The sequence below is a fragment of the Parasteatoda tepidariorum genome, chromosome 9 (genome assembly GCF_982258835.1).
Source record: "Parasteatoda tepidariorum strain Cologne lab strain chromosome 9, Ptep-v5.0, whole genome shotgun sequence".
Taxonomy (NCBI): domain Eukaryota; kingdom Metazoa; phylum Arthropoda; class Arachnida; order Araneae; family Theridiidae; genus Parasteatoda; species Parasteatoda tepidariorum.
In genome coordinates, this window is record NC_141763.1 from 9,630,023 (window position 1) to 9,642,179 (window position 12,157).

At 56.9% G+C, this 12,157-nt stretch overlaps 1 protein-coding gene and 3 long non-coding RNA genes across 12 annotated transcripts in view; 1 reads left to right on the forward strand and 3 right to left on the reverse strand.

Moving 5' to 3' along the window:
• The window catches only part of LOC147803306 (uncharacterized), a 149,891-nt gene extending 138,093 nt beyond the window's left edge, over window positions 1-11,798 (forward strand). For 7 of the 9 annotated variants that reach the window (XM_087150833.1, XM_087150837.1, XM_087150834.1 and 4 more), the window contains 2 exons: window positions 9,574-11,130; window positions 11,257-11,798. In XM_087150833.1, coding sequence (XP_087006959.1) covers window positions 9,574-11,130; window positions 11,257-11,729 — 2,030 coding nt within the window. In that variant the 3' untranslated portion in view covers window positions 11,730-11,798. Of the gene's footprint in view, window positions 1-2,148; window positions 3,670-3,765; window positions 4,315-5,049; window positions 5,863-6,189; window positions 7,381-7,542; window positions 7,630-8,580; window positions 8,908-9,402; window positions 11,131-11,256 lie in introns of all 9 variants that reach the window. The other 2 variants (XM_087150832.1, XM_087150838.1) reach the window with 2 other exon arrangements.
• On the reverse strand, window positions 2,419-8,046 carry LOC147803310 (uncharacterized). Its single transcript, XR_015429030.1, has 2 exons — window positions 7,855-8,046; window positions 2,419-2,532 (listed from the first exon to the last, which is right to left on the reverse strand). It is a non-coding gene; the product is annotated as an uncharacterized LOC147803310 (long non-coding RNA).
• Window positions 6,108-6,412, reverse strand: LOC147803311 (uncharacterized). Its single transcript, XR_015429028.1, has 2 exons — window positions 6,292-6,412; window positions 6,108-6,261 (listed from the first exon to the last, which is right to left on the reverse strand). It is a non-coding gene; the product is annotated as an uncharacterized LOC147803311 (long non-coding RNA).
• LOC147803312 (uncharacterized) lies at window positions 8,311-10,238 on the reverse strand. Its single transcript, XR_015429029.1, has 2 exons — window positions 10,117-10,238; window positions 8,311-8,502 (listed from the first exon to the last, which is right to left on the reverse strand). It is a non-coding gene; the product is annotated as an uncharacterized LOC147803312 (long non-coding RNA).
• Window positions 11,799-12,157: the final 359 nt, after the last annotated feature.

Here is a 12,157-nt window from a genome sequence, read left to right on the forward strand (position 1 = left end):
AAAATAAGTAGTGCATTTATGACTTTTTGAAAATGATGTATAATGAATATTTTGGTTCCATATGACAGTTTTTAGGTTGCTGCAGTTTAGGTCCTACAGGCCATACAAACTTAGCTACCTGTTCTTACCCTACCGTATATAAATAATAATTGTTGTCTTACGTAAAAAGTTTACGTGGAATTAAGACGAGTGTTTTGTTGCAAAAGTAAAAAATGTTAACTAACTTAAAAAAATTGTATTTAATTTTAAAAAAAACAATTATAGATATCAGTTTATAACCATTTACGTAAATATTAGATAATAACCAAACTCGAAAAAAAGTTATTTTATCTAAAATTAATTATTCAATCATTTAAAGAGTGATAAAGAATATTTCAATCAGAGCCACCAAAATTTAAAGTAAAGACAAATATCTAGGTTAAAGAATTATATATGTGTTATTTTAAGAAGGAAAATATTAGTATTTTTTAAATTCAAATTTCATATACAGGTTAAAAATTGAATTTTAAATCAAGCTAACAGTTTTAGAAATTAAAAATTTCAAACTATACATGAAACATTTTGGGAGATGCTTTTTTTTGTAACATATATTTCAGTCACATTAGGGCACATTCAAAATGTAAGTAAAAAAGGATATATTATTTCTATGCAATTAATATCTCTGCATATTTCTAATTTAATTATATGCGCTTTGAGATGCAGTTGAAAAGATATTCAGAGGGAGAATAGAAATTCGAGCAGGTGTGTTTGTTCCAGTAGGTGGAATTTGCGTCACTGTTTACGTAAATGACAGATCATGTGATCGAAAGATCTCAACTTTATTGACAAACCTGCGTTGTTTCACGAAATATTCTGTATAAAAAGGGGTCGGAAATTTCGAAAAGGTATTCAGTCGAGCTCTTCCAAAGACTAATATGATTTGGTTCAGTCGACTCTCTCTAGCGATTTTGCTAGCGTTGTGCGTTCACAGCAAGTTTGCTGTAGGACAAGAATCGCCATGGAATAGCGTAGCAGGGGGTGAAGCATTTATCCAGTCTTTTATGGGAAAAGCCAGACAAAGTGGAGTTTTTACAGAAGACCAAATGGAAGATATGAGTTCTATTTCAGAGATGATGATGGCTGGAATGAACAATATGAAAGGAAAGGCTACGTCCCACAAATTGCAAGCTTTGAATACGGCCTTCGCATCTGGAGTAGCTGAAATTGCTATATCTGATGCAAATGGGCAGAATGTTCAAGCTGTAACTGACGCAATAGCAAATGCTTTAAGTGGGGCATTTTATCAAGTAACTGGTAGAGGTAATGATGCCTTTGTAAATGAAATTCGTACTTTAATCAATATGTTTGCTGCAGAATCAGGAAACTATGTTGCAACTGGAGGTTCTGCGTCTGCAGCAGCTGCATCCGCATCAGCTGGAGGATCAGGTGGATATGGGGCTGGACCTAGACCATCATATTCAGCACCTTCAACAACTACAACGTACGTACAAGGCCCATCACAAACCGTGTCATCATATAGACCTTCTCAAACAATTGTATCTTACTCTCCTGGCCAAGCAGGACCTGGAGGATCATCGGCAGCGGCTTCTGCTGCTGCTGGAGGGTCAGGCCCTGGAGGATCAGGCCCCAGAGGTGCTGGCCCAGGAGGATATGGACCAGGTGGATCAGGACCCAGTGGTGCTTCTGCAGCAGCAGCAGCTGCAGCTGGCAGTGGAGGACCAGGAGGATCAGGTCCCGGTGGTTATGGACCAGGAAGATCAGGTCCTGGTGTAGCTGGCCCAGGAGGATATGGACCCGGTGGCTATGGACCAGGAGGATCAGGACCAGGAGCAGCTTCAGCAGCAGCAGCTGGTGGTTCAGGCCCAGGAGGATCAGGTCCCGGAGGTGCAGGCCCAGGAGGATATGGACCTGGAAGTTCTGGCCCAGGAGGGTATGGACCTGGAAGTTCTGGTCCAGGAAGTTATGGACCTGCAGGATCAGGACCCGGAGGTGCTTCAGCAGCAGCAGCAGCAGCAGCGGCAGCAGGTGGTTCAGGCCCAGGAGGATATGGACCCGGTGGTTATGGACCAGGGGGATCTGGCCCCGGTGGTGCCTCAGCAGCAGCAGCAGCAGCAGCCGCAGCTGGTGGTTCAGGCCCAGGTGGATCAGGCCCTGGTGGTTATGGACCAGGAGGATCAGGACCCGGAGGTGCTTCGGCAGCAGCAGCAGCCGCAGCTGGTGGTTCAGGCCCAGGTGGATCAGGTCCCGGAGGTGCTGGCCCAGGAGGATATGGACCTGGAGGATATGGGCCCGGGGGTTATGGACCAGGAGGATCTGGACCAGGTGGTGCTTCAGCAGCAGCAGCTGCAGCTAGTAGTGGTGGACCAGGAGGATCAGGGCCCGGAGGATATGGACCTGGAGGAACAGGACCCGGTGGTGCTTCAGCAGCAGCTGCAGCAGCAGCAGGTGGTTCCGGCCCAGGAGGATCAGGTCCCGGAGGTGCTGGCCCTGGAGGATATGGACCCGGAGGTGCAGGCCCAGGAGGATATGGACCTGGTGGTTATGGACCAGGAGGATCAGGACCCGGTGGTGCTTCTGCAGCAGCAGCTGCAGCAGGAAGTGGTGGACCCGGAGGTTCAGGCCCTGGTGGTTATGGACCAGGAGGATCAGGTCCTGGTGGTGCAGGCCCAGGAGGATATGGGCCCGGAGGTTATGGATCAGGAGGATCAGGACCAGGAGCAGCTTCAGCTGCCGCAGCAGCTACTGCAGCAGGTGGTAGTGGAGGAGGCCAAGGTGGTTATGAAGAAATGATTGAATACAGCTCTGGCCCCGGAGGGTATGAACCTGGAAGTTCTGGCCCCGGAGGTGCTGGCCCTGGAGGATATGGACCTGGTGGTGCAGGCCCTGGAGGATATGGACCAGGTGGTTACGGTCCAGGAGGATCAGGACCCGGTGGTGCTTCAGCAGCAGCTGCAGCAGCAGCAGCTGGTGGATCAGGGCCTGGAGGATCAGGTCCCGGAGGATATGGACCTGGAGGATCAGGACCCGGTGGTGCTTCAGCAGCAGCTGCAGCGGCAGCAGCTGGTGGTTCAGGCCCTGGAGGATCAGGTCCCGGTGGTGCTGGTCCTGGAGGATATGGACCCGGTGGTGCAGGCCCAGGAGGATATGGACCCGGTGGTTATGGACCAGGAGGATCAGGACCCGGTGGTGCTTCAGCAGCAGCAGCTGCAGCAGCAGCCGGTGGTTCAGGCCCAGGAGGATCAGGTCCCGGAGGATATGGACCTGGAGGATCAGGACCCGGTAGTGCTTCAGCAGCAGCTGCTGCAGCAGCAGCTGGTGGTTCAGGTCCCGGAGGTGCTGGCCCTGGAGGATATGGACCCGGTGGCGCTGGCCCTGGAGGATATGGACCCGGTGGTGCAGGTCCAGGAGGATATGGACCCGGTGGTTATGGACCAGGAGGATCAGGACCAGGAGCAGCTTCAGCAGCTGCAGCAGCTTCTGCAGCAGGTGGTGGAGGAGGAGGCCAAGGTGGTTATGAAGAAATAGTTGAATACAGCTCTGGCCCAGGAGGGTATGGACCTGGAAGTTCTGGCCCCGGAGGTGCTGGCCCTGGAGGATATGGACCTGGTGGTGCAGGCCCTGGAGGATATGGACCAGGTGGTTACGGTCCAGGAGGATCAGGACCCGGTGGTGTTTCAGCAGCAGCTGCAGCAGCAGCAGCTGGTGGATCAGGACCTGGAGGATCAGGTCCCGGAGGATATGGACCTGGAGGATCAGGACCCGGAGGTGCTTCAGCAGCAGCTGCAGCGGCAGCAGCTGGTGGTTCAGGCCCTGGAGGATCAGGTCCCGGCGGTGCTGGCCCTGGAGGATATGGACCCGGTGGTGCAGGCCCAGGAGGATATGGACCCGGTGGTTATGGACCAGGAGGATCAGGACCCGGTGGTGCTTCAGCAGCAGCAGCTGCAGCAGCAGCCGGTGGTTCAGGCCCAGGAGGATCAGGTCCCGGAGGATATGGGCCTGGAGGATCAGGACCCGGTAGTGCTTCAGCAGCAGCTGCTGCAGCAGCAGCTGGTGGTTCAGGTCCCGGAGGTGCTGGCCCTGGAGGATATGGACCCGGTGGCGCTGGCCCTGGAGGATATGGACCCGGTGGTGCAGGTCCAGGAGGATATGGACCCGGTGGTTATGGACCAGGAGGATCAGGACCAGGAGCAGCTTTAGCAGCTGCAGCAGCTTCTGCAGCAGGTGGTGGAGGAGGAGGCCAAGGTGGTTATGAAGAAATAGTTGAATACAGCTCTGGCCCAGGAGGGTATGGACCTGGAAGTTCTGGCCCCGGAGGTGCTGGCCCTGGAGGATATGGACCTGGTGGTGCAGGCCCTGGAGGATATGGACCAGGTGGTTACGGCCCAGGAGGATCAGGACCCGGTGGTGTTTCAGCAGCAGCTGCAGCAGCAGCAGCTGGTGGATCAGGGCCTGGAGGATCACGTCCCGGAGGATATGGACCTGGAGGATCAAGACCCGGAGGTGCTTCAGCAGCAGCTGCAGCGGCAGCAGCTGGTGGTTCAGGCCCTGGAGGATCAGGTCCCGGCGGTGCTGGCCCTGGAGGATATGGACCCGGTGGTGCAGGCCCAGGAGGATATGGACCCGGTGGTTATGGACCAGGAGGATCAGGACCCGGTGGTGCTTCAGCAGCAGCAGCTGCAGCAGCAGCCGGTGGTTCAGGCCCAGGAGGATCAGGTCCCGGAGGATATGGACCTGGAGGATCAGGACCCGGTAGTGCTTCAGCAGCAGCTGCTGCAGCAGCAGCTGGTGGTTCAGGTCCCGGAGGTGCTGGCCCTGGAGGATATGGACCCGGTGGCGCTGGCCCTGGAGCATATGGACCCGGTGGTGCAGGTCCAGGAGGATATGGACCCGGTGGTTATGGACCAGGAGGATCAGGACCAGGAGCAGCTTCAGCAGCTGCAGCAGCTTCTGCAGCAGGTGGTGGAGGAGGAGGCCAAGGTGGTTATGAAGAAATAGTTGAATACAGCTCTGGCCCAGGAGGATATGGACCTGGAAGTTCGGGCCCAGGAGGTGCTGGCCCAGGAGGATATGGACCTGGTGGTGCAGGCCCAGGAGGATATGGTCCAGGTGGTTACGGTCCAGGAGGATCAGGACCAGGTGGTGCTTCAGCAGCAGCTGCGTCAGCAGCAGCTGGTGGATCAGGGCCTGGAGGATCAGGTCCTGGAGGATCAGGTCCTGGAGGTTATGGACCTGGAGGATCAGGACCCGGTGGTGCTTCAGCAGCAGCTGCAGCGGCAGCAGCAGGTGGTTCAGGCCCTGGAGGATCAGGTCCCGGCGGTGCTGGCCCTGGAGGATATGGACCCGGTGGTGCAGGCCCAGGAGGATATGGACCCGGCGGTTATGGACCAGGAGAATCAGGACCCGGTGGTGCTTCAGCAGCAGCAGCTGCAGCTGCAGCCGGTGGTTCAGGCCCAGGAGGATCAGGTCCCGGTGGTGCTGGCCCTGGAGGATATGGACCCGGTGGTGCAGGCCCAGGAGGATATGGACCCGGCGGTTATGGACCAGGAGGATCAGGACCCGGTGGTGCTTCAGCAGCAGCAGCTGCAGCTGCAGTCGGTGGTTCAGGCCCAGGAGGATCAGGTCCCGGAGGATATGGACCTGGAGGATCAGGACCCGGTAGTGCTTCAGCAGCAGCTGCTGCAGCAGCAGCTGGTGGTTCAGGTCCCGGAGGTGCTGGCCCTGGAGGATATGGTCCCGGTGGCGCTGGCCCTGGAGGATATGGACCCGGTGGTGCAGGTCCAGGAGGATATGGACCCGGTGGTTATGGACCTGGAGGATCAGGACCAGGAGCCGCTTCAGCAGCTGCAGCAGCTTCTGCAGCAGGTGGAGGAGGAGGAGGCCAAGGTGGTTATGAAGAAATAGTTGAATACAGCTCTGGCCCAGGAGGATATGGACCTGGAAGTTCGGGCCCAGGAGGGTACGGACCTGCAAGTTCTGGCCCAGGAGGTTATGGACCCGGTGGATCAGGACCCGGTGGAGCTTCAGCAGCAGCTGCAGCAGCAGCAGCTGGTGGTTCAGGTCCCGGAGGTGCTGGCCCTGGAGGATATGGACCCGGTGGTGCAGGCCCAGGAGGATATGGACCCGGTGGTTTTGGACCTGGAGGATCAGGACCAGGAGCAGCTTCAGCAGCCGCAGCAGCTTCTGCAGCAGGCGGAAGTGGAGGAGGCCCAGGTGGTTATGAAGAAATAATTGAATACAGCTCTGGCCCCGGAGGGTATGGACCTGGAAGTTCTGGCCCCGGAGGGTATGGACCTGGAAGTTCTGGCCCCGGAGGTGCTGGCCCAGGAGGATATGGACCTGGTGGTGCAGGCCCAGGAGGATATGGTCCAGGTGGTTACGGTCCAGGAGGATCAGGACCAGGTGGTGCTTCAGCAGCAGCTGCAGCAGCTGCAGCAGCAGCAGCTGGTGGTTCAGGCCCTGGAGGATCAGGTCCCGGCGGTGCTGGCCCTGGAGGATATGGACCCGGTGGTGCAGGCCCAGGAGGATATGGACCCGGTGGTTATGGACCAGGAGGATCAGGACCCGGTGGTGCTTCAGCAGCAGCAGCTGCAGCAGCAGCCGGTGGTTCAGGCCCAAGAGGATCAGGTCCCGGAGGATATGGACCTGGAGGATCAGGACCCGGTAGTGCTTCAGCAGCAGCAGCTGCTGCAGCAGCAGCTGGTGGTTCAGGTCCCGGAGGTGCTGGCCCTGGAGGATATGGACCCGGTGGCGCTTACCCTGGAGGATATGGACCCGGTGGTGCAGGTCCAGGAGGATATGGACCCGGTGGTTATGGACCAGGAGGATCAGGACCAGGAGCAGCTTCAGCAGCTGCAGCAGCTTCTGCAGCAGGTGGTGGAGGAGGAGGCCAAGGTGGTTATGAAGAAATAGTTGAATACGGCTCTGGCCCAGGAGGATATGGACCTGGAAGTTCGGGCCCAGGAGGGTATGGACCTGCAAGTTCTGGCCCAGGAGGTTATGGACCCGGTGGATCAGGACCCGGCGGAGCTTCAGCAGCAGCTGCAGCAGCAGCTGGTGGTTCAGGTCCCGGAGGTGCTGGCCCTGGAGGATATGGACCCGGTGGTGCAGGCCCAGGAGGATATGGTCCCGGTGGTTATGGACCAGGAGGATCAGGAGCAGCTTCAGCAGCTGCAGCAGCTTCTGCAGCAGGTGGTGGTGGAGGAGGCCAAGGTGGTTATGAAGAAATAGTTGAATACAGCTCCGGCCCAGGAGGATATGGACCTGGAAGTTCTGGCCCAGGAGGGTATGGACCTGCAAGCTCTGGCCCAGGAGGTTATGGTCCAGGTGGATCAGGACCCGGTGGTGCTTCAGCAGCAGCTGCAGCAGCAGCTGGTGGTTCAGGTCCCGGAGTTTCTGGCCCTGGAGGATATGGTCCCGGTGGTGCAGGCCCAGGAGGATATGGACCCGGTGGCTATGGACCAGGAGGATCAGGACCCGGAGGATATGGACCCGGAGAATCAGGACCCGGTGGTGCTTCAGCAGCAGCAGCAGCTGGTGGTTCAGGCCCAGGAGGATCAGGTCCCGGAGGATATGGACCTGGAGGATCAGGACCCGGTGGTGCTTCAGCAGCAGCAGCAGCTGGTGGTTCAGGCCCAGGAGGATCAGGTCCCGGAGGATATGGACCCGGAGGCTCTGGCCCAGGAGGATATGGTCCCGGTGGGGCAGGACCAGGAGGATATGGACCCGGTGGTTATGGACCAGGAGGTTCAGGACCAGGAGCAGCCGCAGCAGCTTCTGCAGCAGGTGGTGGTGGAGGAGGCCAAGGTGGATATGAAGAAATAGTTGAATACAGCTCTGGCCCAGGAGGATATGGACCCGGAGGTGCTGGCCCTGGAGGATATGAACCCGGTGGTGCAGGCCCAGGAGGATATGGACCCGGTGGTTATGGACCAGGAGGATCAGGACCTGGAGGATATGGACCTGGAGAATCAGGTCCCAGTGGTGCTTCAGCAGCAGCTGCAGCAGCATCTGGTGGCTCAGGCCCAGGAGGATCTGGTCCCGGAGGATATGGACCTAGAGGATCAGGACCCGGTGGTGCTTCAGCAGCAGCTGCTGCAGCAGCAGCTGGTGGTTCAGGTCCCGGAGGTGCTGGCCCTGGAGGATATGGACCCGGAGGTGCTGGCCCAGGAGGATATGGACCCGGTGGTGCAGGTCCAGGAGGATCAGGTCCCGGAGGATATGGACCAGGAGGATCAGGACCCGGTGGTGCTTCAGCAGCAGCTGCAGCAGCAGCTGGTGGCTCAGGCCCTGGAGGATCAGGTCCCGGAGGTGCTGGCCCTGGAGGATATGGACCAGGTGGTGCAGGCCCTGGAGGATATGGACCCGGAGGTTATGGACCAGAAGGATCAGGACCAGGTGGTTATGGACCAGGAGGATCAGGACCCGGTGGAGCATCTGCAGCAGCAGCTACAGCTGCAGCTGGTGGTTCAGGCCCAGGAGGATCAGGTCCCGGAGGATATGGACCTGGAGGATCAGGACCCGGAGGATCTTCAGCAGCAGCTGCAGCAGCAGCAGCTGCAGCAGCAGCAGCTGGTGGTTCAGGCCCCGGAGGTGCTGGCCCTGAAGGATATGGACCCGGTGGCGCTGGCCCAGGAGGATATGGACCCGGTGGTGCAGGTCCAGGTGGATATGGGCCCGGTGGTTGTGGACCAGGAGGATCAGGACCAGGAGCAGCCTCAGCAGCTGCAGCAGCTTCTGCAGCAGGTGGTGGAGGAGGCCAAGGTGGTTATGAAGAAATAGTTGAATACAGCTCTGGCCCCGGAGGATATGGACCCGGGGGTGCAGGTCCTGGAGGATATGGACCCGGTGGTTACGGACCAGGAGGATCAGGACCCGGTGGTGCTTCTGCAGCAGCAGCAGCTGCAGCTGGTAGTGGTGGACCAGGAGTGTCAGGCCCCGGTGGTTATGGACCAGGAGGATCAGGTCCCGGTGGTGCAGGCCCAGGAGGATATGGACCCGGAGGTTATGGACCAGGAGGATCAGGTCCAGGAGCAGCTTCAGCAGCCGCAGCAGCTTCTGCAGCAGGTGGTGGTGGAGGAGGCCAAGGTGGTTATGAAGAAATAGTTGAATACAGCTCTGGTCCAGGAGAATATGGACCTGGAAGTTCTGGCCCAGGAGGATATGGACCCGGTGGTGCAGGCCCAGGAGGATATGGACCCGGTGGTTATGGACCAGGAGGATCAGGACCCGGAGGATATGGACCTGGAGAATCTGGACCCGGTGGTGCTTCAGCAGCAGCTGCAGCAGCAGCAGCTGGTGGTTCTGGCCCAGAAGGATCAGGTCCCGGAGGATATGGACCTGGAGGATCAGGTCCCGGTGGTGCTTCAGCAGCAGCTGCAGCTGCAGCAGCAGCTGGTGGTTCAGGTCCCGGAGGTGCTGGCCCTGGAGGATATGGACCCGGAGGTGCAGGCCCAGGAGGATATGGACCCGGTGGTTATGGACCAGGAGGATCAGGACCCGGAGGATATGGACCAGGAGAATCAGGACCCGGTGGTGCTGCAGCAGCAGCTGCTGCCGCAGCATCTGGTGGTTCAGGCCCAGGAGTATCAGGTCCCGGAGGATATGGACCTGGAGGATCAGGACCCGGTGGTGCTTCAGCAGCAGCTGCAGCAGCAGCTGGTGGTTCAGGTCCAGGAGGTGCTGGCCCTGGAGGATATGGACCCGGAGGTGCTGGCCCTGGTGGATATGGACCCGGTGGAGCAGGCCCAGGAGGATATGGACCCGGTGGTTACGGACCAGGAGGATCAGGACCTGGTGGTGCTTCTGCAGCAGCAGCAGCAGCTGCAGCTGGTAGTGGTGGACCAGGAGGATCAGGTCCTGGTGGTTATGGACCAGGAGGATCAGGTCCCGGTGGTGCAGGCCCAGGAGGATATGGACCCGGAGGTTATGGACCAGGAGGATCAGGACAAGGAGCAGCTTCAGCAGCCGCTGCAGCTTCTGCAGCAGGTGGTGGTGGAGGAGGCCAAGGTAGTTATGAAGAAATAGTTGAATATAGCTCTGGCCCAGGAGGATATGGACCTGGAAGCTCTGGCCCAGGAGGGTATGGACCTGCAAGTTCTGGTCCCGGAGGATATGGACCTGGAGGATCAGGACCCGGTGGTGCTTCAGCAGCAGCTGCAGCAGCAGCAGCTGGTGGTTCAGGTCCCGGAGGTGCTGGCCCTGGAGGATATGGACCCGGTGGTGCTGGCCCTGGTGGATATGGACCCGGTGGAGCAGGCCCAGGAGGATATGGACCCGGTGGTTACGGACCAGGAGGATCAGGACCTGGTGGTGCTTCTGCAGCAGCAGCAGCAGCTGCAGCTGGTAGTGGTGGACCAGGAGGATCAGGTCCTGGTGGTTATGGACCAGGAGGATCAGGTCCCGGTGGTGCAGGCCCAGGAGGATATGGACCCGGAGGTTATGGACCAGGAGGATCAGGACCAGGAGCAGCTTCAGCAGCCGCTGCAGCTTCTGCAGCAGGTGGTGGTGGAGGAGGCCAAGGTAGTTATGAAGAAATAGTTGAATATAGCTCTGGCCCAGGAGGATATGGACCTGGAAGTTCTGGCCCAGGAGGGTATGGACCTGAAAGTTCTGGCCCAGGAGGTTATGGACCTGTTGGATCAGGACCCGGTGGTGCTTCAGCAGCAGCAGCAGCTGGTGGTTCAGGTCCCGGAGGTGCTGGCCCTGGAGGATATGGACCCGGTGGTGCTGGCCCTGGTGGATATGGACCCGGTGGAGCAGGCCCAGGAGGATCAGGTCCCGGAGGATATGGACCTGGAGGATCAGGACCCGGTGGTGCTTCAGCAGCCGCTGCAGCTGCAGCAACTGGTGGTTCAGGTCCCGGAGGTGCTGGCCCTGGAGGATATGGACCCGGTGGTGCAGGCCCAGGAGGATACGGACCCGGTGGTTACGGACCAGGAGGATCAGGACCCGGTGGTGCTTCTGCAGCAGCAAGTGCAGCAGGTGGTGGTGGAGGAGGCCAAGGTGGTTATGAAGAAATAGTTGAATACAGCTCTGGCCCAGGAGGATATGGACCTGGAAGTTCCGGCCCAGGAGGGTATGGACCTGAAAGTTCTGGCCCTGGAGGTTATGGACCTGGTGGATCAGGACCAGGTGGTGCTTCAGCAGCAGCTGCTGTAGCAGCAGCTGGTGGTTCAGGTCCCGGAGGTGCTAGCCCTGGAGGATATGGTCCCGGTGGTGCAGGTCCAGGAGGATATGGTCCCAGTGGTAATGTACCAGGAGGATCAGGACCAGGTGGTGCTTCAGCAGCAGCAGCAGCAGCTGGTGGTTCAGGCCCAGGAGGATCAGGTCCCGGAGGTTATGGACCTCGAGGATCCGGTCCCGGTCGTGCTGGCCCAGGAGGATATGGACCAGGAGGATCTGCTCCCGGTGCATCAGCAGCAGCGTCAGCAGCGGCAGCTATTTCTTCTCCTGCCTCTACTTCCAGAATTTCTTCCATTGCATCTGCGTTAGCTTCTGGAGGACCAGTTAATGTTTCTACTATATCTAACACAATAGGACGCGTTGTTTCTCAAGTGCAATCATCCAATCCTGGTGCTTCTGATTGCGATGTCCTTCTTCAAGCTCTTCTTGAAGTAGTATCTGCTTTGTTGCATGTTCTCGGATCTGCTAATATTGGAAATGTTAACTATGGTGCTTCAGGTCAAACATCTTCAATGGTTTCACAAGCTGTAAACCAACTTTATGGTTGAAATTCTAAAGCAATATATATTATAAAAAATGTTATTTTAAAACTTTGAAATAAAATTTTGCATTTGAAATTGTCTCCTGTTTGTGTTTTCAGGCACAAATCATATGTAAGTTTTGAAATTATGAATATATGCTAGCTGAAAGTCCGTTCTTCGAATGGGGTGAATTAAAAAATAAGTGAAGAATCAATAAATCAGAGTAAAGAAACACTAACGAAATCATGCTCGTAACTAAAAAGCAAATACTTCTACAATAGACTTGATGAAAGGACCAGGTAAGGGACAATTGCGATAAATTAAGGAATCACTGGTATTGCTTTCCTTTAAATCCCCACACAACTGATCACATAAATGTTTAGTATTTTATCAGGATTTTTTTTGTTTCAAATTATTCAATAAGGTTTTAATTTTTCAGATAGTTAGGTTTTATA